The 27484-nt window shown below is 34.4% G+C and overlaps 1 protein-coding gene across 1 annotated transcript in view; it reads right to left on the reverse strand.

Annotated features, from left to right (window-relative positions):
• The window catches only part of DNAH8 (dynein, axonemal, heavy chain 8), a 154877-nt gene that overhangs the window by 62722 nt on the left and 64671 nt on the right, over window positions 1–27484 (reverse strand). The window contains exons 41-54 of the mRNA XM_010581130.1: window positions 26903–27075; window positions 24892–25070; window positions 22763–22950; window positions 20706–20792; window positions 20501–20608; window positions 19584–19718; window positions 18790–18951; window positions 14962–15208; window positions 13410–13651; window positions 13189–13329; window positions 8432–8669; window positions 7341–7483; window positions 3514–3648; window positions 986–1108 (exon numbers count right to left, since the gene is read on the reverse strand). Of these exons, the coding sequence (XP_010579432.1) occupies window positions 986–1108; window positions 3514–3648; window positions 7341–7483; window positions 8432–8669; window positions 13189–13329; window positions 13410–13651; window positions 14962–15208; window positions 18790–18951; window positions 19584–19718; window positions 20501–20608; window positions 20706–20792; window positions 22763–22950; window positions 24892–25070; window positions 26903–27075 (2301 nt within the window). The remainder of the gene's footprint in view (window positions 1–985; window positions 1109–3513; window positions 3649–7340; window positions 7484–8431; window positions 8670–13188; window positions 13330–13409; window positions 13652–14961; window positions 15209–18789; window positions 18952–19583; window positions 19719–20500; window positions 20609–20705; window positions 20793–22762; window positions 22951–24891; window positions 25071–26902; window positions 27076–27484) is intronic.

Genomic DNA, 27484 nt, shown 5'->3' on the forward strand with positions numbered 1-27484 from the left:
CTTCTAGCAGCTTCTCACAGAAGCCACCCCTGTAGCCCCCCTGCTACCAAAACCTTGCCACACAAACACAATACAAGGTAGAAGGCCAGGTTCCACTTCAGAGACACTAAAAACACATGCTTGGATTTAATTTTGACAAAAACAGCTTTCTAAAGTGGAGGAACTATTCAGTCTACATAGACTTATATCCATACTGCCACTTAAATACTTGCCCAAGCCCACTCTCACAACCAGACCTACTACCCACACTGTTAACAAACCAGCTCAATGCTACAAGCAGCCCTGACCCAAACTGTGAGCCTCACAGAAGCCAGAAAGCCTGAGCATTCAAAAGTGCACAGAGGCCTCATGTTTCCCATTTTTTATTTACTCTGAGCAAATTAAAAAATGTCATGGTAAGCATTCTTGGTCTTTATGTTACAACAGAAATTCCAGAAGACCTAGCATGCTGGGCTGGAAATACTTCAGACCTACTATGCGAAGGAACTGTAAGACTTTTGCCTGATTTTGGGTCTGTATAGGCATATGAATGTTACACACCCAAATTATAGATGGGGTCATCAAAAGCCAAAAATCTTTAATCCAGTTTGCAAGTCAATGTGTTACCCTTGAATTTGGACACAACCTTTACTACTTTCTCCATGGTATCACATTTCTGTTTTGCAGAAAGTTTGTTTACTAGTGCTTTCAAATTGATGTCAATCTTGAAATTAATAATATGGTACTTTAGTACAGTGATGCTTTTTTAGTCTTACAAAAATATGAGAAAGTGGTGATAATGTAAGATATTACGCTATTACCTACACGTCTCTTCAGTAAACTGAATTTGCTCTTTTTCTTCATGAGTGTACCATAATTAGAAAGTATTTCCAATAATTAACAGTTAATTAAAATACTGAGGAAGTCCACCAATTACCATGTATGTTAAAAAAGAAAAAATCAGAACAATTTGAGAATAAGTTGTATTTGTTAAAAACCAGTTTACCTGATCTCCCCATTCATTGATAAATGGCATATTGATATCATCAATAAAAACAGTCATTTTTCTGCCACCAGGAGGTCCATAAGTACTTCCAATGCGTTTGTCCACATAACTCTCTATTGTCCTCTAAAAATTAAAGAAAGTTCTTGTTTTGCATCTAAAGCAACAATATTTAAAATGTATTATTAAAAAATGTATTATTTACTGCTTTCTGCTACAGTACTTATCCAGTGATTTCGTCTTTTTTGTTAGTAGTTTCATCTTTGATTCATCATTAAGGAACCCTATTCTCCTGTTCATCACACTCATTCCTATGCACTCCCCTGGCCTTAGGGCTACGTCCTGCAACCCACCTCTGGCTACCAGAGAAGTTTTTAAATAGTTTTCAAACTTGGAAATTATTATTTCATTACCAGCATTGAAGTCAATTATTATCACGAAGTCACCAAACTAAAACAACTTTAAATTTAGTATGACACATTATGTCTGTAAGAAATATTACATCTTGTGAATTCTATTTCAGTCTTCAAACATGCCAAGATTAATGCAAGAGAAACTGCTAAGACAAAAGAAAATCAATAGATCAGAAGTTGTGAGTTTTGTTGCATATCTTTTTTTCCTCTTGCTTCTCAAATCAGTATGAGATAGTGGGAAGATAGGTTACACACAATTTGAGAAATGAAGGATTAATCAAAATTATATTAATTATGAGCAAGCTAGAATATCAACAAGCAGAAATAGTATTTTCATTATCTACAGCATAATTTTCATAAATACCAGACTTATTTAGAAAGACATTTAAGAATCTCCCTTCCAAAGGGTAGCTCTGGTGAGGAATGGAATCTGATTTCAGAGAGTTTGCCACGTACTGTCTGAAAATTATGGTTGCTTTGTATTTCCCCTCACTAAGCTCAATTGTTTTATATTTGCAGTACAACTGCAGACCATATAGAGGCAACTTAGATTCCTTTTACATTTCCGAGATATCTTGTAAGCTAAGTAATGCAGCATTTTAATGTTTTGGTGGCAATAATATTTTAAGACTGAGTTTTGAACTAAATAAGAAGCAGGATGCAATAGACAAATAAGACACTGATATAAAATTGAAATATATCTTCAAAGTTCTACAGCTTTACAATCTTTCTAAAGGTACTTGGAACATAAACAATGACAGAAAAAATACCTTACAAGATGGTAGTAGCAAATGTTTTCATTAGACAAATAACTTTTTAGTTTTACAAGCATCAGTGTCATCCTAGATGAGTAATGTGGCATATGCTGTCATAAAGATAGAAGTATGAATAGTATTTTTGAAACAGAAAGCATTTCAACTGTTTTTCTGCTACGTCTTTCTCTTGGAAATCAGCAGTGAGCTATGTATTCACGTAGCTAGCTGAAAAGAAAGAGCATATCTTCTGAGGTACTACAGTACTGCAGCAGAGACAAGAATATCCGTTCACAGACTCTCTGTACCAGAGACAAGGAAGTCTGGGTTTTGTTTTCAAGACAGTAATGCTCTAGGGACCCCTAATACACTAAGTAAAGGACACTGAGACAGAGATACTGACTGCTCAATTGATCTTGCATACATGAAAGGATGCCTGCCTTATTCTGTCTCACAGTTTGACATAAACGATGGCCACAGATCTTCATAACAGAAAAGCTCAGCAGATATTCTGTGTGTTTGGAATTTCAAAAAATCGATGTTTAAGCCATTAGTTTCCACCATTTTCTTAATAACATTTACGTTAACTTCTTAAAAAAAGACACTTGGTTTTGGGATGGAGTTTGTAAGACCTTCTCCATGAGCAGACTTTTCAGTCAAGAAATATTCCAGAATGACTACTTTATCCTACTAGAGGATTGTCACCATGAATTAATTACTTTGAATTAGTAATGAAGGCAGTTCAACTTACAGGATCACATCCTAGCAAATTAGTACTACTGAATCATAGCACAGTGGTATAAATCATCCTTTCAATCACTTGAAAAAACTATCTGTAGTATTTGTTTCTATTTATATGGATTTTTAGCAGTTATATTATGAAAAGGAAATCTCTACAAAGTTGCCATGCTAGAGGACCTTAAAGACTGGATTTCTGATGCTGTAGTCACTCCAGAGCTGAGGAAAGATAAGAGCATCTGTAAGTTGAAATCTGATTTTTATTATAATTTTTATTTTTGTTAGAACTAAAGAATCAGGAAAAAAATGAAGACGTATAACCAAAAATTTTCATTAATCTAAAATGAAAAGGAAAGGTCTTCAGCAAAAAAATGGATCCTTAGAATTCCTTAATGTAAAAGCACACAGCAATCATGAATAAATGTATCTCTATGTGAGTGACTATATTTTATTCTGATCTGCAAAAATTATTTTTTATGGAATTTTCTGAAGTGTTTAAGTGACTTAGAGGGAAAAGATCCTTTAGACTTTATATCTAAATCACTCCTTTTATCATCAGAATTAAGTACACTTTAAATACTTCGCAAGGAAGTGATATGCAAGAATTGCTTAGAATCTGTATTTTTACCTGAAACATAAATGGTTCTGTGGCAGATGAAAAGTTTAAACATTTTGACAAATGCTCTTCTGGGTCATATTTCTTCACATATGCCTTAATCATGACTGTCTTTGCAGTCCCCTGTTCTCCTGTGAGCAAAACTGCCTGTAACAGATATTTAAATCACATAAGTATTGTCAAAACTTTTCATTAAATACACATAACAGACCTATTTTAGAGAAAGGGATTCTTTCTGTGTCTACTTTGGAATGATATATTATTCTAGCAGGTTCTTCCTGTGTCTCCATATGCAGTGACACAGTATGTGTTTTACATCCCACCCAGATTCTCCAAGAAAATTATTTACAAAAAGTCAAATGAGAAATGATGAAGCAAGAATGCACTAGAGGTTTTTCTTCCAGTTGCCTAACTTCCACTTTCCAACACATTCACCAGCAGTCTCTTGTAGTGGATGACCCTAAGAAAGCTTTCTTTATAATGGAAAGTAGTCTCTGACATCTAATTTGAATGTAAAATTTCTACTATTATTTGGTTTCTCTATAGGTATCCTTTGTGAGACCTGTTTGTAATAGAAGGATAGTTCCTTCTTCGCAGCATTGTCCTTAAACCAACAATACAATATAGATTAGATGTAGCTATATTCTCTCTCAAGCATATACTAAAAGAGATACTTTAAAGGTCTGTAAAGACATGATGTAATGATAATTACAAATACGAACAACAGACACTGAACTGTGTACAGCAGTCTTACCTGACAAAGCAATATCTATGGCTTTGTGATAAATGTTAGTGAAGGTGGGAAACAATTAGATGGATAAAAGACTCTGGAAATGTAGTCCTTTTTGAAGCTCCTCTTATATTTCCATATATTGTCTAAAATACCTGATCCAGTCTTTTTCTCTAAACTGAATGTGTGAGGAGATACACAAAATTGATTTGCAGTGAGTATTGTAGTGCTTGTGTCCCCTGTTAGACAGTCCATTAAAACTGGGAGAGGAAGCAATTTAGCAGTGAAACTCTGAAATGTGTTTTATGCTCCACTACTACTTAACAGCAACAAAGGAAAAATCACCTGTTTTCAAAGCAGGCAGTTATTCTTCAACTTCCCTCAAAAGAACACTATCCTTCCTCTAAGGAACACTGGTTCCTATCCACCCCTTCTCTTCTCCTAAATTGGAATTTTAAATCTGTTGCCCAGGTTCCCCAGCCTAATTATGACAACATAAACTGACTTAGCAAGAAAGGCCCTCTGGATCCTTAAAGAGTCCACGCTGTCCTCTGACAGCACTATGTTTTTCAGAATTGTAACCAAACTTGACCTGGACTTTTTGTCCTGAATTTCATCAACTGCATGCCATGGAAACACTTGATTCTTCCTCTGAACAGCCATAGAGGAATATGAAACCAATGCATTTTTTCAGAATACTTTTGGCAGGATGATTGGTGTTGCATAGGGCCTTTAGATCACTTAGTCAGGATATGAAGTTTTGACAATGCAGATTTTGGCCAAAGATGTTCACAGAATGGTCAGGAAATCTTAGAATTTTTCCCCAAATTTGATTCTCCTTTCTGATTGTTTTATTATTGGAAACAAACTCCCTTTGGACAAGAATATAATTATTCTGACTCCTTATCACTGCAGTATTTACAACAGCAGCATTTGATGCTTCTAATATGGCACTTTGGGCTCTTAAAACTCATACCATCTTAATGTATGCCTCACTATATATATTTCTATTTTTCAAAGCATTTTTACTCTTCTCTGGTGGCTCATTCAAATTAAAGGTGCAGAAAATCTTTGTTTCAAGCTGATATTTTGATAGCACATATTTTATTTCCACTTTCTCTTAATATTATATTTTAAAATATGTAATGTCATAAACCTTATTTTCTGGTTAATCTGTACACTAAGTGTCATTTCCCTGAAAAAAAAAGTAATAAATGTGTCAAGAAAGGAGAAAGTCTTTCCTTGTTTTCTTCTTATCTTGGTAAAATCTGAATCTAAATCAGAAAGTTGCCGAACCAAAGGATTAATACTTCTCTCCTTTCTCTTAAACCTTTTATAGAAATCACTCATTTCATCTCACGACAGTGAGCTAGACAAGAACCCTGCTCTTCTTTCAGACATGTAAGAATCCTCCATGGGTTTTTTTCTAGCTCAGATTTTCATCCTACTTATGTTTTTGACAGATGGTATTATCTTCATTATTATCTCCACTCCATGAAAGGAATTTAATCAGTTTGCAAAAGGGAGTAAGTGTTTATTTATGATGGTGAACATTGAAGTTGATCATGCAGGAGATTTGGAAATGTCCAAATACTCCTGACTTGCTCCTGCTTTAAATCAATGCTCTCCAACAGATAGCCACAATGATACCACATGGTCTCATTCTTCACCCTGTTTTTGAACATCCAAGTGATCAATTGACCATAATAACACAGATGATAGTAAACTTACAGAACGAACAAGTCAAGTCAGAGCTGTAAAACATTACTTTGGTTTCATCTAGCACATGTAATTCAGCTGTAGCTGGAAAGAAAGTTCATGCTGCTGTAATCTGATCCAGAGAAGACCAAAAAAAAAAAAAATTTCTCTATTACAGTTCAATATGTGATTAAATCAAACCTTACAAATAAAAAAATGCTTGAAAACAAAGCAAGTGGACTGCTTCCATGGAGGGGAACATTCTGCTCAAGAGGGAAACATAGACAAGTCCCATTGCACACTGGATGCTGAAACTTTTCAAGTGAAGAGAGGAAGATATAAACTGTACATCACAGAAACATGGAATTGTGGAAAATGCCAGTTTCAAAGACTCTCTTGGGAAAATTTAAATGTTTGTTATTTCTATTGCAATGATGGCCAAAAGAATGTACCTGGAAATATAATCAATATCTCCCAAGTCATTAACATACAAAGATTAATTATTTGTTTCCAAATAGAAGGATTTTTCATGTTTTCATAATTTGTGTCAGATACATCAAAGACACAGCCACATTATGGCTTCAGGAACAGTTCCATCAAAACCAATCAACAGGTTTTCTATCCAAATCCCAGAATTTTACAGAAAAAAACAAGTTCCAGCACTGGCTCATGCACTTGTGGTACCTCTGATATTGGCTCCAGCTACCAAGAAGGGAGTACATTGATTTATATTTCACAAGCTGACACAGATTTCCATAGGAAGTTGCTAGGGTTATTTAAAGTGTTGTGCTAAAGCAATATATGTATTTTTCAGATCTTCCTCTGTTTGAAAATAGGCCTATATATGTTTTAATAACTATTGTTTAATGTGGCCTGAGTCAAAAGCCATGACACCAGATTGGTCCTTATTGGTTAAAGCTGCATGAGGAGCATTCTCTCATTTTCTATAGTTGTGGCTACTGTTATTAATTACAGCTTTCTTAATGAGAGAAAAAAAAATAGAGTAAAGGCTAGGAATTTCAGGTTTTTAGTGAACTGCCTTGTGAAATTTATTTTCCTTGTTTCCCTATTCAGGAATATCATAAAAAGGAATATGGTGTAAAGACTAAGAACAAAGTTTTATGTCTTTCTCTAAGAAAAATGATAAGTTGTTGGAGTTAAAATTTATGATAAAAAAATTATTTTATAAAAAAGGATATTTTAAACATTTTACCCATGCACAGCAATAAGCACAGAGGATTCATGTTAATAAAATAAAAATAGAGCGATATGTAAATAACGACGCACCTGGCAAACAATGACTACAGACAGAGAATATGAAGAATGATTGCAAGCCTTGGTTACTTTATAAGTAGGTTTCTATTTATTTCACATAGTAAGCATATACTTAAATAAGTAATCCTGTACTTACTTTCTGTTGTTTTGCTATTGTGTTTATCAAAAACTGAGTTCTGACATTGTCAACATTTGGAACCAGAATAGACGCATAGTCTGGGACATTTTCTGTTGGATAAATATATTCCTGAACTTTTTTACTCCAGTGCTCCCAGTCACCTGAAATGACAAAAAAGAGGAAAATATCTCACAATATTTTGATCGTGTTCAATATTTTGTTAGTACAAAAAAAAATAAAATCCTAGATGTTATGGGTGAAGTACTACAAAGTATAAAAAGGGATAAATTTTCTTAAATCTAGCTAAAATGCATCTAACAAAGGACATACTTACTCATGACCTCTAATTAGTCTACAATCCTACTAAATATACACAGATTTCTTAAATTTATATATAGCTACCTAAATAAAAAACCCAAAAGCAAGTTTACCTAGAAACTCATTCTCACGCCGCTGGTGAAAAATTATAGCATGTGTGAATATGGATTGTGTATGTGTACACTAAGTAAACATTTCTGGCAAAAAAAAAATATTGGAATTTGATACAATAAAAATAGATGTATTCATGTCAGAATATACTCTGAAAGAACAGTAAGTTCTTTGTGAAATTGGTTGTGTGTGTGTTATTTAAATTTGTTGTGGAAAATATCATGTTATTCAAAATATCACACTATTCTTACAGTTTTATAAACTGTAAGATTTATTACTGATTAAATGGAATTAAAATCAGATTATATTTTTTAACAAAAAACACTAGCTGTGGGGAAATTAAGTAAAAAATTAATATTAATTTAGACTAAACCAGCCTAAGCATAAATTATCTAAAAATTGCAGGCTGGTTACATTAATAGAAAAGAAATCTGTAAGAATGAAATTAAAAACAAAAGAAATAAGAAAATGTTACCAATGAGCACTCTATCTCTTCTTTCTGATGTCTCACCTCCACAGAGGCACTGCATACAGAATCTGTGTTACTACTACACTGTCACCAAAAATCTCCGCTCATATGACTGTATAATAAGGACTAAAGGAGTAATTTTAAATTTCAAAGAAGCTATACTCAGTTTTAAAATGCCAGTATAAAAAAGAATGTTAGTGCTTTTTCTTACCATAATCAGTAACATAAAACTCATACATCGTTTGACTGGTGCCAGGGGAGATTTCTGGTAAGTCTAATTTGTTATCATGGGCTCTAATGAAGGCTTCAAGTTTATCTCTACTGTCCAACTCCAGAAGGGCACCTAAACTCCACATTATTGCAAAGCAGAACAATTTATGCAGATGAAATATAGTTGATAAACCACCTTCTTCCTTCGATGGAATCAAACCCTCCAGAAGATTAACAGACTGAAAATATTTTAAAATATTATGCATTAAGAAAATTACATAATAATTTTTTATTTTTATACTATATGCACATGCATTATTTATATGTATTCAAACTTTAATTCAGAATTTGAAAACCAGTACACATTACCAAAGAATAACATAAAATTCAGAACTATAAACCCAAGAAAACAGATTAAAGATACCTATATAAAACTGGATAAAGTTTTCAAAACTACTTAAGTCATCAACTATCCTTTTAAATTATGCCTATATAATAAATGTCATTTAAGAGCTAGGGTAACAGAACAGCTTTTTAAGGGATTTTATAACACCTAGTGGGATATTCAGAACTCCAAAAGTAGGTGGGGCCTAGCCATTTCTTTCCATCTTTAAGAATGGAAGAATTTTCAGCATCTGTCTAATGTATTTATCTCAATTATGGTCAATTTACACATCTATCACATTAGCTTCTATTTTGTGCTTTAAAAAAAAAATAGATTAAAATATCCTATTTTATGATTTCTTCACTCTGTTTCTAAGGAACTAGACTCCAGATTCCAGAAATCTAGTAACTTGCTATCTACAATTCTGTGACGTTGTTCATGAAGCCAGATGTTTGACTGTCCTAGATAACATCACTCATATTCCGTTTCTACACAAGGCAGTGTCAAACACAGTGTTTCTCATACTTAAGTGGGAAGTAATGCAGTAACATACACTTTTAATGCAGCCTAAAGGACATAAATAGTCAGAATATTTTTGATTACTTTAAAATTCAGTTAAATTTAGTTTAAAAAATTATTAATCAGTATTAATTACATAACATTAAAATAATGTCACTTCTTTTCTTTGGAAGACAATTGATTTATCTAATTATTTCCAGGACAGGCTGTGTCCCAGTTTATCTGAACAAAATCTTTTTGTTCCCTCAAATACAAGCTCGAGTTCAAAATTTCCTATGATGCTCTGGGTCTTAGTAATATTCTAGAACAAGTTTTTGAAGAAAGAAAACAGAAGAAATTAAACTGACTTCTAAAAACACACAAATAATTGTAACAAATTGGATGAAAACTTCAGCTTGCCCAGCATATCATCTGCAATAGTGACCAAAAGTGAACGCTTAGAGAAGAGTAAAAACAAAGAAAAAACTCTCTTGGCTTGTGGTGATACTGGGGGTCGTACTTCCTACTGGTACTCTCTTCAGCTGGGGCCTTTCTGAACCAAATGCACTTTTTCTGGGTTTAGTAATCCTCCCTGGATTTTTCCACCCAGAAAATATCAGGACTGGTCTTGAACCTACATAAACTTTTATCATCTATAACACCCTTTGGCAAGATGTTCCATAGGTCTACTATTCATGGCATTGAACAGTTTGTTTCTTCCCCTGTGTGAATCCCTTCGTGCTTATCTTCACTGAATTTCATTTGCCATTTTATTACCTATTTATTCAGTCTCATAACATCTGTCTACAGTTCTTCATGGTTAGCTGTTTTGTCCTTACTACCCTGAATAATTTAGTATCATCAGTAAACTTCTTCACCTAAAACTTTTCCAAATTGTTTATGAATATTTTGAACAACATTGGCCCCAGCAAAAGTACCCTCGGGATCAGTGCTAACCTCTGTCCTTCCTAAGAACTGATACTCCCAGTCACACATTTCCTATCTTCTAATCAGTTATTTATCTAGAAATGAGCCTCCTATCTTCTGCTATGACTGTAGCTTCCATGTAAATACCTGGTAAAGAACTTTTGTTCCTTCATGCAGGCCATATAAATCAGATCTCCTTTAGCTACAAGTTTATTAACTTTTCCAATAGGCTTGTAAGGCAGGATAACTCTAAACAAAAACTGTGTTGAATCTCCTAAGGTAAATTACATTTGTCTACCTAATGAGGTGGGCCAGAGGATGGTAAACAGTTAGAAAGGCAGTGGAAATCACAAGGAGTAAAGCAAAGGTAAGATCACTTTTTATATAAAACCATTATAAAGTTGTTGTAACTGAAAAAAAAGCTTAAATCGTGAAAGCTAACAAACGGCAGATAATTGGGTACACGTGCATGTTTGCGTGAACATCCCAAACTGAAGTTTAGAACTCAAGCACAAGTCTGCTATCTGCTAGATGTAACTGTTTTGAGATGGTTGCAAATTTTGAAAACACCTGAAATAAATAAAAGTGGCATGCCCTGAATCCCATAATTAATAAAGAGACATAAGACAGAACCACCAATCAGGAGGCTGATAAGGTACAGTGCTTCTGCACATAGACCATTTATGGCAAAACTGGGATCTTAAGGTTTTGGAAAGGAGAGGCAGTGAGGAAAAGAACAGTTCCCAAAAGAAGTTGTTCTTGGAAAAAAGGGTCCCAGAAAGAAGGAGGTAAAGATCCTGGTTAGAGGAAAGATCTTGGAAACAAGGGAAGATCCTGGAGATCAGAGAGATGCATGTAGACAAATGCTGGATGATGCCAAGAAATCTTGTCAAGTAATGCCCAATCCAAGCAGCTGCACATCACAGAAACCAACATGACTTTTTGCCCTGCCTTCCCACACCGAGAATGAAATCCTTGCTAGGAGGAGAAATCAAGACTAAGTGAATGTAACACTTGAGGGGGGAAGCAAGTGACAAAGTGAATCTGTGAAATGATAAAGTAGGGTAAAAGCTCTGGTCTCACTGTTTCTTAGATAAACCCCAGCATGAAGATCCACTAAGGGTTATTTATTCTGTTGCACCTGTGACAGAAACTTACTAGATATTTTCATTCGCAGGAAGAAACATTCAATACAGGTTAAACCAGGGAAATATTTCCCTGACCAAGCAGTATGCATAGAACATGACTTGCTCACACTTCCTAACAAGCCCTAATCAAAAATAACATAGAAACTTCCAGTTCCAGGAAAAGTCTTCCATGAAGACAACATCAGTTCAGTCAGAGGTCTCACAGATAACAAATGTAGAAGAAAAAAATATTGTTTCTCTCTAAAAATTTTGTGCGTAGCATGTCCATCTGTGGTGGGCTGACCCTGGCTGGGTGCCGGGTGCCCACCAAAGCCACTCTATCACTCCCCCTCATCAGCTGGACAGGGGGGAGAAAATATAACAAAAGGCTCGTGGGTCAAGATAAGGACAGTTTAATAAAGTGAAAGCAAAGGTTGCGCACGAAAGCAAAGAAAAAAACAAATGATGTTATTCTCTACTTCCCATCAGCAGGCAATATCTAGCCACTTCCTGGGAAGCAGGGCTTCATTACGCGTAGTGGTTGCTCCAGAAGACAAAAATGCCCCCCTTCTGTCTCCCTTTACTTAGCTTTTGTATCTGAGCTGATGTCATATGGTATGGAATATCTGTTTGGTTAGTTTAGGTCAGCTGTCCTGGTTATGTCCCCTCCCAAGATCTTGCCCTGCCCCAGCCTGCCGTTGAGGCGGGGCAAAAACATTGGAGAGACAGCCTTGATGCTGTGCCAGCACTGCTCAGCAGTAGCCAAAACGCTGGTGTGCTATCAACACCTTTCTAGCTACTGATGCAGAGCACAGCACTATGAGGGCTGCTATGGAGAGTATTAACTCCATCTCAGCCAGACCCAATACCATCATAAATCAGCAAGTTACATAGTTTCTGTGTGTGGACTACAATTCTATAGATATCCTAATTCCATTTGATACTGCACAGTTAATCTTTGCAGTATTTACTGTGGCTATTAATTTGCAGCAAAATACTTCAAACTGTTGAAAATCTGAAGCTAAATCTCTGATGAACAGTAAAGAGATATTGGGTGCAAATTGACTAGTTTAATAATAAATTGAAGCGTTATCCAAAATATTATCTTGTCTACCTTCTTACTCAAAAGCACTACTGAATTTGTTATGAAAGTGTCAATATAAAACTGAGATGACATGGGCAAAGGGATAGTCTGGAGACTTAGAATCTGCAAATGACAACAGATTCATAAATCAGCTGGAGACATGCAGTATAGGACTGACAGTCTTGCAAAATCTACTAAACACATAATTTTATTATTAATAAATCATTGATAAAGTTTGGACTCCACTTAAGGTAGAACTCCAGTTGATAGGAGGGAACAGGCAAAAATTACTACATTGACCTTGGAAGAGCTAACTGACAGAATGACAGCTATTACATCTGGAGATAGAAGGATAATTAGAATTATTCATCACTCTCTCTGTTGACGCTACCATAGGGTTAGACTGACCCGTACCACAATTTGTTTGGTATTAAAAGAACTGGAATGAGACCACTAGCTTATTAAACATATGCTTGTGAAGACTTACTGAAGCTTGTAAATTCCAGTCAACAGAAGACTAGCCGACATATGAAGCAATAAAGAGAAGTTCTTCTTTTGCACATCTCTAACAGTTCCTCATATATTGCCGAAGAAACAATTATTGAGTTTGAGGGGTTTTTTGTCAAGAAATCATCTTTTAAAATTAAATTTTATTGCTATCAGGTGTTCTTTTTGCTATTTCTGCACGCTTACTCTAGTCAGTTAATTCACACAGACTTACACAGTATCTGTTTTACCTGCATAATGTAGTTGCATTCTAGAAGCTCCATTTTTGGATTAAGGTTTAGTTTCATATATGTATATGCTGGTTCAAAGATTCTATCATACAAACTTTGTAAAACTTCAGCTTCTTGAGAAGAAAATTTTTTCAGCCATGCCTGAAAAACATCCACAATATTTTTCTGTATAAAATGCATAAAAGGGTAAAGTTAGGAGTAGCCAGCAATTTTAATCTTACTTGCAATATTGGTCTCCAGCTGAGGGCAGAAGAACTGATGTAGACCATACCCATTCGAGAAACTGTTGCTGGAGAGGCATTGTCAATGTTGTGGACCTCAAATAACAGTTTACATGTAGGAGACATAGGAATTCGATCTCCGTTTGCTAGAGTGAGGGTCTTGTTATCATCTAAAACTGAATTTAGATTCTCAATCCAGATTGCATCTACAGGACCATCTAAAATCAGAAACATATTTTCACCTGGAAAAATAATCAAAAGATTATTTCATATCACCATAATGAAAGAGCAAGAAAATAAGTTTACAAGATGGTCTAGAACTAAGTAATGTATAAAAAGGTATTTTATTTATTGCAGTTTCTGCCATCTCCATGGATGCTCATTACTGTATAAATGGCATACTTAGTTAAGGAACTCTTTTGGAAACAATTAGTAGCAAATGAGGGCACAAGTATATATTTATAATGTTGAACACCTGTGGTGAGATTACCTTGGCTGGCTGGCAGACAGACACCATGCCACTCTCTGCATCCCCCTCCTCAACAGGACAGAGGGAGAAAAATAAGGTGAAAATGCTTGTGGGTTGAGATAATGACAGGGAGATAACTTATCAACTAGGGTCATGGCAAGACAGACACGACTTGGGGAAAATTAATTTATTGCAAATGAATATAGACTTGGATGATGAGAAACAAAGATAAAAAACTAAACCAACTTTCCCCCACTCCCTTTTCTTTCTCACCTTCTTCCTTCCCAATCTATTTTAACTCTTCCTCCTTCCTCCTCCCCCCGCCCTGAGCAGCACAGGGGGAATGGAAATTTAGCATTTTGTTGCTAAAATAAGGGTTCTTTGGGCAACTATACAAAAGGCATTGAATATTCACAGATCCCATTTAAGTTAATGAAAACTACCATCACTCATCAATTCTGAAAATCCAGTTATTTTTCTTTTATTTTGAAACATAAATATAGATGAAAATGCCTAAATTTTGGCAATAAATTTTAAAATTCTGGCTTTGTTTTGAATATAAAAATTTTCCAATAGAGAAAATAGAGAAATTTCCAATATAGAAAAATCAACTTTCTTTTAAAAAAAACTCCTTCTAGGAAGGTTCCCTAGAAGAATTCCCTTTCTTTAATATAAATATAAAACAAATCGCTGTGAAAAGGAATTTCAGTATTCCAATCCTAAAATACTGAATATAAATATGGGTAATCAACATATGAAAAACCATGGAAAAAAACTATTTTCAAGCTAGTGTAATTAGTAAAAGTACATCTAAATTATAACTTACCAGCTTCCAAATAACACATCTGCACTGTAGAACTGAAGTGGCAAGGAAACAAACAATTTTTTAATGTAGATATACTACTGAGATAATAAATTTTTAAACTATTGTCCTTTCTTGAGAATTGAACTGTAACCTCATTTATGTTGTCTATAATTTCTCTCAAGAGGGAACTTCACCACATTAGCAAATTCAGGATGCTTCTTTCAACTTATCATTCAAGAGGTATTTTTTATGATGCCACATACAAAGTATTTACATACCCTTTTTAGCTTTCAGTGTTTTCCTCCATAATGTAGAAAAGATTCCATCTGTCCAATCATTAGTTGCAGCATCTAGTTTTCCAAACATTTGAGGACCAGTAATAGCTTTGGGGTTCATACGCATTTCTCTATGAGGTTGGCCACATTCTGTCAGTGCTCTCATTAATATAGTTATGACTACAGTTTTTCCAGATCCACTAGGTCCAAGTGTCATCAACCCATGACGTACTAGAGAAGTTTCATACAACTATTAAAAAAATCAAAATATTTTAAGAAATACCTGCTTTTGGAAGATTTTTGCTTGCATTTAATATACTTGATAGTGATTATAAATGTATTAGACATACAAATTACATGCTCAGAGTTGAAATCAGCATGCATTTGCTGATTTTTACTGTTTTGTGGAATATACATACCTTCACATCCTAATCTTCTAAGCACCAAGCAAGTTTACTATAAAACAGTTTACTTAACTAAATCTTGCCTAAACTTTTCAAAGCAACTGAAAATAATTTTACCAGATTTTAAAAAGGATCTTCCGTATTATTCAAAAGGAAAAATGAATAGTAGCAAAACATTAATGCAACAGAAGAATGACTAATCACTACAGTGCTAAAATACCTGAGCATATGAAATAAACATAGGGACTGCACATCCTCCAGGATTGTGGATGGGTTTAGGTTCAGGAGAGTTCCTTATTGAATTTTCTATTTTTCTTTTAATATTAGCTTTAGGCTTGATATGGAAGTGGCAGGATCTGCCTACACAAATATCTCCTTCTGGAGCAACTAAAAGGAACAAAAAAGTGGCAGTCCTTCTGGATGACAGAAACTTGTAAGGAGAAGCATATATAACTGCTTCCTCTGCACGCTGAATAAAGGCTTGTATCAGTCCAGAAGGAAGATCTACAGGTACCACAAACCTAAAATAAGGTCAAGTCCACCATGAACTTGACAATTTCAAACTTCTTATTCCCAGTGGAAGATGGAATTTGTTAAGGAACAAGCAATCTTCCTATGACCAGTTTGTCAACCAGAAATATTAAGCTGTGAATAAAACAGTGAACATGACTTTAAGCACGGTGGTCAAAAGTGTTTTCTCCCATGCAAAAATTCTGCTGCTCATCAGTGTGAAGCTGTGTGAAGGACAATATGGATCCAACCTGCAGAATGTGGAGCAAAACCTTCTGTAAATTCAGTGGAGTCTTGAGCAGATCCATAAATATACCTCTGGTTTGATGACAGAGACATGGTATTCTAGTTGCTGCGAAGTAACATAAGGCAGAATGTTGCACTTTGTAGAATACTGTAACACATTGTATATTTTGCTCTCATTCAACAAATCACACGAGAGTTTTGTTTTTTAAGCTAGACAAGTTTGGAAATTTTCAGAAATCTGGTAATAAGCACAAAGGTCAGAATGCCTTTCTTGGTTTATGTCTAGTTTCTTTAAGATACTTAGTTTGTAAGAGCCAATTACGTAGTTTCTAATTTAAGACTGTACAGCCAATGAACAAGCCTAGCACTTCAAGGCCTGTAGTTTTAGAAAGTCTCAATTTTGAGGTTGTGCTTCAAGAAGATGCAAACTTATTTCCACAGGGTAAAATGTTCTTAAGTGTCAGTTGTTGTAGCTATACTCTCAGCTTGGCAATCAGCAAAATTACAAGTAAATGCTTCTAGAGCAATATAGTTTTCAGCCATTAGAAATGGAAAAGGTTATTAGTCTTAATCATTACAGTGTTTAACAATTATCCAAAAAGTAGGGATAAGTAAAATACGAAAATTAGAAGACAGCATAATTCTTCTCTGGCTGACAGAATTTACAAAGCAAAATTCAATTTCATCAATTAATGGAATTTTTTTTAAAAAAATCACTAATTAAGGCTACATGCTAATCTCAATAAGTAATGCAGACAATAAAGTAAAGCTAAGCACTGTTTAAAGCATGGTACTACAAGAAAAAGTGTTCACATCTTGTTGCCTGCATGCAGAAAAAATGAAGAATCAGAGAACACAGGAAACCCACAGTCATAATGTTTAAAAACACCATCATGAATAATTAAAGTGTGTTCTCAAAAAGGAGTAGAACAAAAAGACAAAAGTGCAACAATGCTTTACTTACCTTTTTAGCTTGTCAATTTATAATTGTTCAGTGATTTTCTAATTATTTATTTCTTGAGTTGTTAGTCTGCTGCATTTGTTAAGTTTGCTCTTTAAAGAAGGATGTGTATAGGCAAGTGTGTTGGCATAAAGATCATCAGAACATGAGTTAACTGTCTTTAATAATAAATTCAAAGCTAGTTTCAAACATGATTGCATGTCAGAAATACAGCTGTCAACCATTTAAATGTTTTGTTGGAGTATAGGTTCAAAAAGCCATATAAGCACCTTTTTTCCTTCATGTTAAATAACTACACATTCATTAATCAACAACGTGTCATAAAGAATATCCCACATTAAACACAAATTACCATAATCCAAAATTACAGTTCAATCATTAAATCATAAGTTTACTAAACATAACATCTTACAAATATTCTGAAGTCAAAATAATTTCTTGCAACACCCTAACAATTTTCTCTCTTTTGCTTTTCTATCAGAACACACACTAGGTCTAAAGACCTTGCAATACAAGGTAAACAAAACATACTACACTCCTGGCAAGCTGCCAGTGCACAGGGTCTATATTCTCTATTCCTCAACTGCCAAAATCCAAGTGTCTTTCATGTCAAAACTAAGCAACTTTTTGTATTATGTAAACAACATTGTTTGCAACAACATTTTGCTGCAGTCTCTCATTCAGATTCCATGTATTTTCTTACTCATTTTTACTAAAACTCTTGCATGCAGGTAACGGAGGGATACATATTCCACTTAGGCAGGGTCTTTCCACAGTATTCAGATGGCTAATGCACTTCAGAAGTATGCTAGCTTTGAGCACTACAGAAAGAAATTGACAGTAGCTGGGCTTGTTCACATCCTTTCTAGTCTAGAAAGCCTCAAATATCTTTATAGCTTTAGTCTTTCAATCATGTGTGTCCTTGAGAGAAACAATTCCCCTTGTATGACAGTGTCATTCTTGTTACTGACACTATTTTTGGTTCTTTCATTTTATAGTACATACAAGCGCGTTTACCTGCATGCTTAACCTTGTTATAGGTTTCCATAAGCTTGTCATAGCATATGCTAAGACATATATGCTCCATACATCCTGATACTTTAACTCTTTCAACTCAATACAGGTAAGCTCAATGATGACCCAACCACTGATAGGTTTTCAAAACTTACGTGAGAAAAAAACTTTACTACAATGTCTGCTCAAACTGATCATGAAGACTCTTCTTCATTACAGAAACATATTTAAATACATACCTCTTACATTCTTCTTTGCCCTTCTAAAGGTCTTTTAGCTCTCTCCTACTTAGCAGGAGTTGTGCCCTGGCTATGTTTCTTCTCACTCTTTATTTACTGCTTTGGCCTTGAAAATGCCTCCCAATCCTCCCTATGCCCTACTCCAGTCTAAGAAACTTATGTTAGAGACCCATGTAGGTGCCTTGCTGCTTCATCCAGATACCTTGGATGCACAACTATGTCTGGGAAAGGCTGGGTTAATAGCATGCTTTAAGGTTTTTTTTTCTCTTCTTCTGGATAATTTAAAGAAATAAAAACCTGAAGTCCCTTGGACTGGTCTTCCTTAGTGTGCTGTACACACAACCTTAATTTTTTCCCACATTAGAAGCACAGGTCCTTGAGTGAGACAGGCGTTTAACTACTAACATGGTGTTCTGACTCCTGTTTGTTACGAATGTTTTGGGAAGAAAAGTGTTACCTGAACAAGCTTAAGATTCCATGGTGGATGGTTAATCAATCCTGCTTCTTCAACCTGATTAGCTACTGCAGCCTGAAGATCAGCATAAGTACTACTGTCCAGCTGTAACCCCGGAAAGAGATCATTGATAAGACTGAGAAACAAAGGCTCATCTTCATCTATCTGAAACAAAAAAGTTAAGTGCTTAAAGCGTGGTTATCCAAAGAATGTTCTCAAATGAAAACTAATCTCTATTTTAAAATAATAAGCAGTAAGAATATATTTTCTAAATACAGATGCTTATTTTCATAAACACAGCTAGCCAACAGGACAGCTCACTACAAAAACAGAAGTTTAAAAATATCATCCATATGCCATGCAAGAAATAAAATTCAAATTGAAAGAAATTTCCCACTGAGCAGAGACTGGACTCTATTTGTAAAATTGATTAGTAAAACACTTGCAGCATATATTGGAAGGAACATCCTATCTGGAAAGAAATCTTTAAGAGTCTAATTCAATGGATACTCAAATTATTCAGTTTACTTGTGGTACAGTAGACAGTCTGCACACAAGCCAGTCCATAAAATGTCACACCCACAGCTAAGCCACTATTAACCTATTTGAACCTTTGCACTCTCAGCACTGTTTACAATTCTAATAAACTCTCGTTGTTTAATGATAACATGGTGATTATAATATTTCATTTTTTAAAAAAAATGTTTGACATTTTTTTCTAATCTTTTGCAAAACCCCATGAAATATCTAGTAGACTTGCCTCTACATGGTGCTAGAATATTAAATTAGATTCTTACCAGCTTAGAAAGATTCATATCTCTTAGCCCTCTCATAACAATACTTAATTCGCTTTCATTTGGCCTGGCCCTCTTTTGAGATCCAAGGGCCCTCAGTACTGAAAGAATATTCCTTAGACCAAAGTCATAATGGACCTAGAGAGTAGAAAAACGCTTATGCACCAGTAACAAGTTCTCTAGCTTTATTTCATCAGTATATCAAACCTTACTTACATATTTTATAGTATAGTTGACCTGCCTGGAAAAGATAGCTAAAATAGGAATTGTTGCTGTTGTTTAGGAATTATTCTATTAAAATAAATGAAGGATAATAAGGTTATTTTCAGGAAAGGGGGGGGGGGGGGTATAAGGTTTTTCTTATCTAATTCAAATTTAATTGACTTCACCATTTATAATGCCATATAGCAATTATTTTGTAGCTCTGTATAGCAGGGTTCTAAAAAAATAATAGTTCTGTTCCAGACTGGGTCTTTCAAACTGAGGCAGCTTAAAGCCAAGACGTCAAATCAAAGTAGTGCTATGAGGAGAAAGGCAACCTAAATCGAACTTGAGGCATTCCCCCTGTGGTTTCCAATTTCCAACCACTTTCTCTAGCCCTAGATAATACTTACAGAAAAATGACATCACCAGGTTAATTTTTACGTGGCTGCCATGTTTAGGCAGAGAACCTCATGCACTTACAACCACAAACTATCTTTCTTTAACAAACAAATGTGTGTGACTGCATATACATGAATTAACATGATTATTTGTTCAAAAATTTTATAGAGATATTTGTTTGAATTATATTTAAACTACTTCAGTATTTTGTAAAAAGCATAAAAGTGATGCTTCAAAAACAGTTTCCACAAACCAAAACCTAAGGGGCTGTATTGTGTAAATATGAAGACAAAAAGGAAGGGAATACATAACACTACCTGCTTAGTGAGCTGTTCTTCACAAAGTTTATAAAGAACAAAGAATTTCTGAGACAAGATCACGTTATCAATAAATCCATAACTTGCAAGCTTAACTCTTATAATTATCTGAAATACAATTTTTTTTAAAGTCCTGTTAGTTTTTCTGAAGATAGGAAAGCAAAGTAAAATACATTTTTTCTTTCAGTTCAGTCAGTAATTGTACCTGTCTATCTGGAACCATCATTGCAACAGTTCTAAACTGAATTTTGAGATTTTCTGGTAGTTCCTGACGTCCAGCATATCCAGGATTCTATGTAAGAAAACATACTGCATTATTATTTACAACAGTCAAAATAACATCCTTTTTATTGTTCAACAAAAGTAAATTTATGCATAAATACCTATATCTGTTTAGAGTTAGAACTCCTGTCTAGTAATGATTAAAATGTGAAGAAAAAACTTCAACCATAATTATGAATTTAATAACCTGTGCATAATTGCCAGAGTAATAACTGAATTTCTTTATCATAACAAGCCAGCAATCAGAATTTTAAAATTTCACGGAATACAATCTATTTGGTCGATTTCTTCTAGTATATTCCCAATGCAAATAGTTTTCATTACCATTTTGCAGGAGGTAGGTTTTGTAACATATTAAAAATTCAGTGTCTTAGCAAAAGCCAAAATAATAATAATAATAATAATAATAATTTTAAAAAGGATAACAAGCAGTCTACAGTGAAGAAATATTAAGATACCCTTCTCTAATTCTTGTATCTAAAAGGCTAGCCTTAAAGTACAGAATCTCATGCAATGTTTAATAGTTTGTGAGTGAATTCTATCCACTGAATTAAGAATCATATAAGAAATCATAATTCTCTTTTAGTGACAGATCTGACTTTAATAATGGCTCAAGAATACGCAGAGAATACTATTTAATGAAACAGTAAAAATAACACAGTCAACAATATTAAAACATGACAACTTTACAACAAAATTATATGAAAGAAAATTTTAATGACCAAGAAAGTTTGACTAATAGAAGATTTCTGGAAATGTGCTGCAAACATGAGGAATCACTCTGACATCAAATAGTTGACATTTAAGAAACTAGAAGCAGTGAAAAGATATTTATGACCTCCTCAGTTATTATCCTGCACTCAAACATGCAGATGAAGATTTTTATTTCCCATAAAGTCATCTTAGATTGCCATGTGCCTTGGTATTAGGAAACATACACTATAAAATTTCCTGCCCATGAGATGACAGGAATTAGTGCTACGAAGCCTCAGGAACCCTATGGCAACAAGACAGCATACTCTGAAAGATAATATTCTAAATCCAGGAATTTGTGTTTCTCCCTTGGGTTATGGTTGGTAACTGGTGTAAAATTACATGTACTGTCTTGCATATCTTTTTTGTGCAGAGTATCCATTCAGTTGTGGGATCTAACTTTGATCTATATATACACCGCAAGTCTTTTTCACAAGTAGTCATTATAAGAAAGGGAACAATGTATCTCAAATACCACCCATAAAAACTCCATGATACAAGAAATACAGTTCTGTCATAATGCCCACACTGATTCCAGGATTGATGCACAAGACCAGAACGGGTGCCTTTGCCACAGAAGGCAAAAAGCAGACATCCAGCATTGTATTTACCAGTTTAGACACATGCTGTATCAACAAATGAAAGCATCTGATGATTTTTTGCACAGGTTTTGAAAAGACCTGTTGTCACCACAGTACAAGGAGGGTGGTTTATTCTAGAATCATCATACTTGTCTTCTGTAAACCATCTTGAAGAATTCTTTTTATATATCCATGTAAAGTACCCATTAGACAAGACATATGTCCTTCAAAAATGTCCTTCCTGTATCTCCTGTTTTAAGTGAATGTTCTTTTTTTTTTTTCCCTACAGTATCTTTCTCACTAATACTGTAAAGTATTTCAAGCTAAGGTAGTAAAGCATATTAGTGTTTCAGTCCTCTCAGTGAGCACAGAGAATTCTGGAAGTTTGGCCAAACTCTTAGTCTACATAATGAATTGCAATACAGTAATGAATGGACATAATTATGAACCTTTTCAATAATCTTAAAGTAAAAATGAAGGCATGCAATTCATGAATAATCAGATTATTGATGTGTTCCAGTAGTCTAGTCTAATTGTATAGCAACAGCATCACTTAAGTAATAAGATCAGTTATTTTCACCTCGCCATTTAATTAACTTATATATAGTAGAATTCATCACTTCTCTGGAATTATTACTACATTTACCATTGTTAGGAAAATTCCAAACTCTGGATTTAAATCTACACAGTCTCCATCAGAAAAAATGAACTGCTTTTTTCTTTCTTTTCTTGCTGTTAAAATAATATAGATTTGTTGTGCTGCTACTGACAAGACAGGCAACTCAATTCGGTTGAATTCATCAAAACATCCCCAAGATCCAGACTGTGCAAGACCTAAAACAGGGACAGAAAAATTTATTATCTGTTTGTCTTCATGCATATTTGAGACATCTGAACTAGATAACTTTTATTTCAAATTATTAAGTAAAATTAGTTTTATCTATTGCCCTGTGGCCAAGGCCTATCCTCCTCCAGTCCACCTATTTCCATATCAGTCTGAATCAATATTAATTGATTTATACAAAATGCTTAAAAGTGAATCAAAATCAGAAAAAAATCTTTTGATATCTTGTGGCATTTGGCAGATCTTTTCATGCAGATCTCTCTGTGAATGTAGCCTTTTATTGTAAAGGAGCAATTAAATTATTTGCTAAAAGCTGTATTGTTAATCTAAAAAACTAAAAATAAGTGACTCAGAGCTACAAAAGACCAACCCTAAATGCTACAACAAAAAAATCCCCAATTTTTTATTTTTCATTTGGGTCTTTCAGCCTTTACAGTGCTTTTAAATTACTTTTTCATTGGCTCTTATAAATCATAAAGGTTAAAATTAAAAATTGAAATTATTTTTGCACTAACTAGGGGTTTAAATAAAACTCTGAATCTCACAAGGCAGAAAATATTAATCTTACAGCATATATCTCTATGCATAAGCATTACCATCTTAAGTCCACACTAAACTATGAGTTTTTCATATAATGGTACAGGATATTAACATTCAAAGTGTGGACAATGCTCTGTGTGAACTTGTCTATGAAAGAAAGAGCTGAAGACAGAAAATTAAATGGAAAGAGAAATCTAGTAGCACTATATTAATAACAATAACATTTTCATAAAGGATTAATTTCACAGTTGCCTAATTTCAGTTTGGAAAAGTAACATATCTTTAGTAGCAACTAAGAAAATTGTTGTCCCTTTAGCAACATTTTATGAGAAAATTTGTAGCAGCATTTTTTCCCAAATGATATTGACATACCAGCAGGCAGAAGTTTTCTTTCATGTATACTGAAAGATAGCTATTTAAAAGTGAAAAATTTATCCAGTTCATTCAGGGTATATTATTATTATGCAGTTAAGGCTAAATCATTTCAAAGGGATTCTGTCATGTACTCAAAGATTTTTTTAAAATTTGAATAGATTGACTTTCAAAGGGGCAATATGTTTATAAACCCACAGTTTTAGGCACTTTTATGCCACAATTATTTGTTTGCTAAACCCCCCCCCCAACATTAAAATAATTATTAATAGTTCCACCCCTTGTTTCTCAATACATACAATACCATAATTCTGAAAAATGAGCTGACAGAAACTTCATGAAGTTCAAGTCCTTCATCTGGAACAGAATAACTCCGTCCAGCAGTACAGCTTTCAGTGCTGACTGGCCACAAAGCAGTTTTGCAGAAAATTACCTGGTGTCCTGCTTAACAACTAATTGAACATGAATCAGAATTATACTCTTGTAGCAAAAGAAGCCAGCCTCATATTGGGCAAGAGTGTAGCCAGCACATGCAAGAAAATCATTGTTTGCCTCTACTCTGCACTTGTGAGATAGCAGCTGGAGTACTGTGTTCAGTTTGGGGCTTACCAATAGAGGAGAGACATTGGATGGTCAGTGGCTGGAGGACATGACACAGGGAGAGGCTGAGAGAACATGATTTGTTGAGCCTGAAGAGAAAGCTAAGGGGAAAACCTATTGCTGTTCACACTAGCTAATAGAAGGCATGAGAAACTGGAGCCAGGCTCTTCTCAGAGATGCAGTGGAAGCAGAGGAGACAACGGACACAGGTTTCAATGTGGGAAATTCCAAGTCAATGGAAGTATAAAAAAATGTTACCACGAGTATGGTCAAACAATTGAACAGAGGCCTAGAGGTTTTGTGGAACGTCCATCCCTGGAGCACTCAAAACTCAACATGATAAGGTCCTGAGCAACCTGCTCTAATTGCACCTGCTAAATGACCTGTGGAGGTCTCTTCTATCCTACATGAAGTCTTACCTTTGAAAATCCTACCCAAACCTCTGAAGTCCATTTGATCAGAGCAGTTAAAGACTACTACATATTTTCCCAGAGCCTTTCCCATGTCTTTCGTCGTTTCTGTTTTACCAGTTCCAGCCGGTCCTGCTGGAGCTCCTCCCATGTTCATTCCCAAAGCCTGTGCTAAAGTTATATAGCACCTATAAATGTTAATTCATATTAATTTATTAAATCATACGAAAGATATATGTGTATATATATATGACAATGAGTTATGTGATATTCTACAGCTCTTATGTTGAAACATTACTTCTTCATAAAGCAGTTCCCTGAGTGCAGGAAGTTCAGAGCAGTATAAGTCACACAATACAGCACTTAAACATTACTTATAAAAGCAAAACATTTTATGTGGTGTTAATATAGTTTCTTACAAACTGTGAATATTAGACAAGCTAAAAAAAATTAATGCACACCACATAAAGGAATTCAATTGTCATTAACTCTTTTGGCAGCTATAAAGAGCAGATTGTACTGTTGAATTCTGCCACCTCATCATATTCTGCAGTGTCCTAATCTGTATACATTTCATTAGGTTAGGTTACCTTTGTCTAAATCCTCAAGTGTGAAAGAATAAGGATATATGGCCCCTTCCACAATTATGGGTAAAAAAAAATTTACAACTTCAAGGGGAAAAAAACCCCCTACACTTTACCCTTTTTTTTTCTCCTTTTTTCTTTTTTTTTAAGTCTTAAAAAATTTAGACTACTGTTTTAGTTATATGAGAGTCTTAATTACAATTTTCATTCATGGTAAGGTATGGAAGGGTAACGCTAAAGGAATTAAATGACATTCCTATACAAATGATAGGGTAACTTCACTGTCAAATCAACTCAACATACTCTGAACACATTTCTAACTAAAGTATTTCTGGTTTTAATCCATAATTGAACAGAATTTAATGACTAACTAGTTCCTACAGTTTAGCTTGAATCACTGTAATATATTATGCCAAACTTGCACTGCAGGGACCTTGATGTTTTCTAACCAATAAGAAAATTTCTAGTGACATAAGGGTTTTAATTCTACCATTCTATTGGAGTCAAGGCAAATTTTGGGGTAGAATTTAACATTTTGAATGAAAAATACTTGATTGTTGAGGGCAGTACAGTTCACTGCAGAAATGTCCTGCACTTTCCATATTGTCACAATAGCAGTCCTACCTCTTCTGGAGAAATAAAGGTGTTCAAAAATCTGTACAGACACATACTTCACATAGGTAGCAAAGTAACTGATTGTAGGTTGGAAGTTATTTTTGGTTCTTGAGGGGATCTTTTTGCAAGTGAAGTATCTTTTGGCCTTCTATTTTCTCATTTGGTCAAAAGTGACATCTCAAGAAAGGAATAAATGGAGGAAGAATTTTGACAAGAAAAGAAGCCAAGAAATTCCCAAGAGAAAAAAACAAAAATAGTTCTCATTGTTAAGCCACATTTGAAACAAAATTAATGGTTGTTTGCTTGCCTGGCTAGAGAATAATGGCAGGTGAGTGCATACAGCTGGGACTTTGTCAACATCTAGATTCTTATGGACAAATCTAAACTGTTTCCCAGTACTAATAAGACAACAGACACTGACTGGTTGTCTTAGACTTTCAAAGACATTGGTAGCCACAAAATCTTTAAAGAATTCCTTATTACAGAATTTGAAATATTTGACCTAATCTTTTCTTCAGTATAGAAATACTACTAAATTATACATTACTATATAACATTAAAACTATTCATTTCTGCAACTAAATCTTTTTCTTTTTTAAGAGCAGGCAGTGATAAAATTTTTCTAGGAATTACAAGTGTACAATTTACCGAGACTCTATTTTACCTTTTCTAAAAGAGTATGATTAACCAAATGTAAGACAAAATTTTCATGAATGACCTAGCCCACACAGGACTTAATTGAGAATGTACTTCTTTAAAAACATATGTTAAATAAACACTATAAATATTTAAAGTATTCATTATATAGTTGTTTTTCTAACCTGTCTGTAAGAGGTGTTATAACCAGACGATCAGTGCAACCCAGAAATTCATTTTGGTAAACAAAATCAACATCTGTAATGGATACCAAGACTTGATCGAAATCCTCTTTAAAGTAGAATCTAGACTGCTTTAACCATTCAAAATCAGTTGGTGATTTGATGTGCATTTTTACCTTAAAAGAAAGTAAACAAATGTATATGTTATAATTGAGCATCCATGTTTATTGTCTTTGATAACTGTGATAAAATGCTTATTTGTATGAGAATAACGAGTGATTACTCAGGTTAAAGTTCCTATGTAAGTAAAGTGAAATACATGTAAGCATCACACAATACATTCAGATGTATGCTAAACTGATAGTAAAAAAATGTCCTGATCACTTAACCTGATCATCACAACATCTGTGTTAATCAAATAAATCTTAAATTGCTTTCGTAGTGCAGCTCACTCCCCAAGTGAAATTAGCAAACAACACACTGCTAAATCCACCAAACACATTGGAACAAAGGGCATGACAAAGGGACGATCCAACTGAGACATGGAAGGCAAATTGTGTAAAATGTAATAAGCTTGTGTCATCA

This window comes from Haliaeetus leucocephalus, unplaced genomic scaffold (assembly GCF_000737465.1).
Source record: "Haliaeetus leucocephalus isolate CR32 unplaced genomic scaffold, Haliaeetus_leucocephalus-4.0 Scaffold752, whole genome shotgun sequence".
Classification (NCBI taxonomy): domain Eukaryota; kingdom Metazoa; phylum Chordata; class Aves; order Accipitriformes; family Accipitridae; genus Haliaeetus; species Haliaeetus leucocephalus.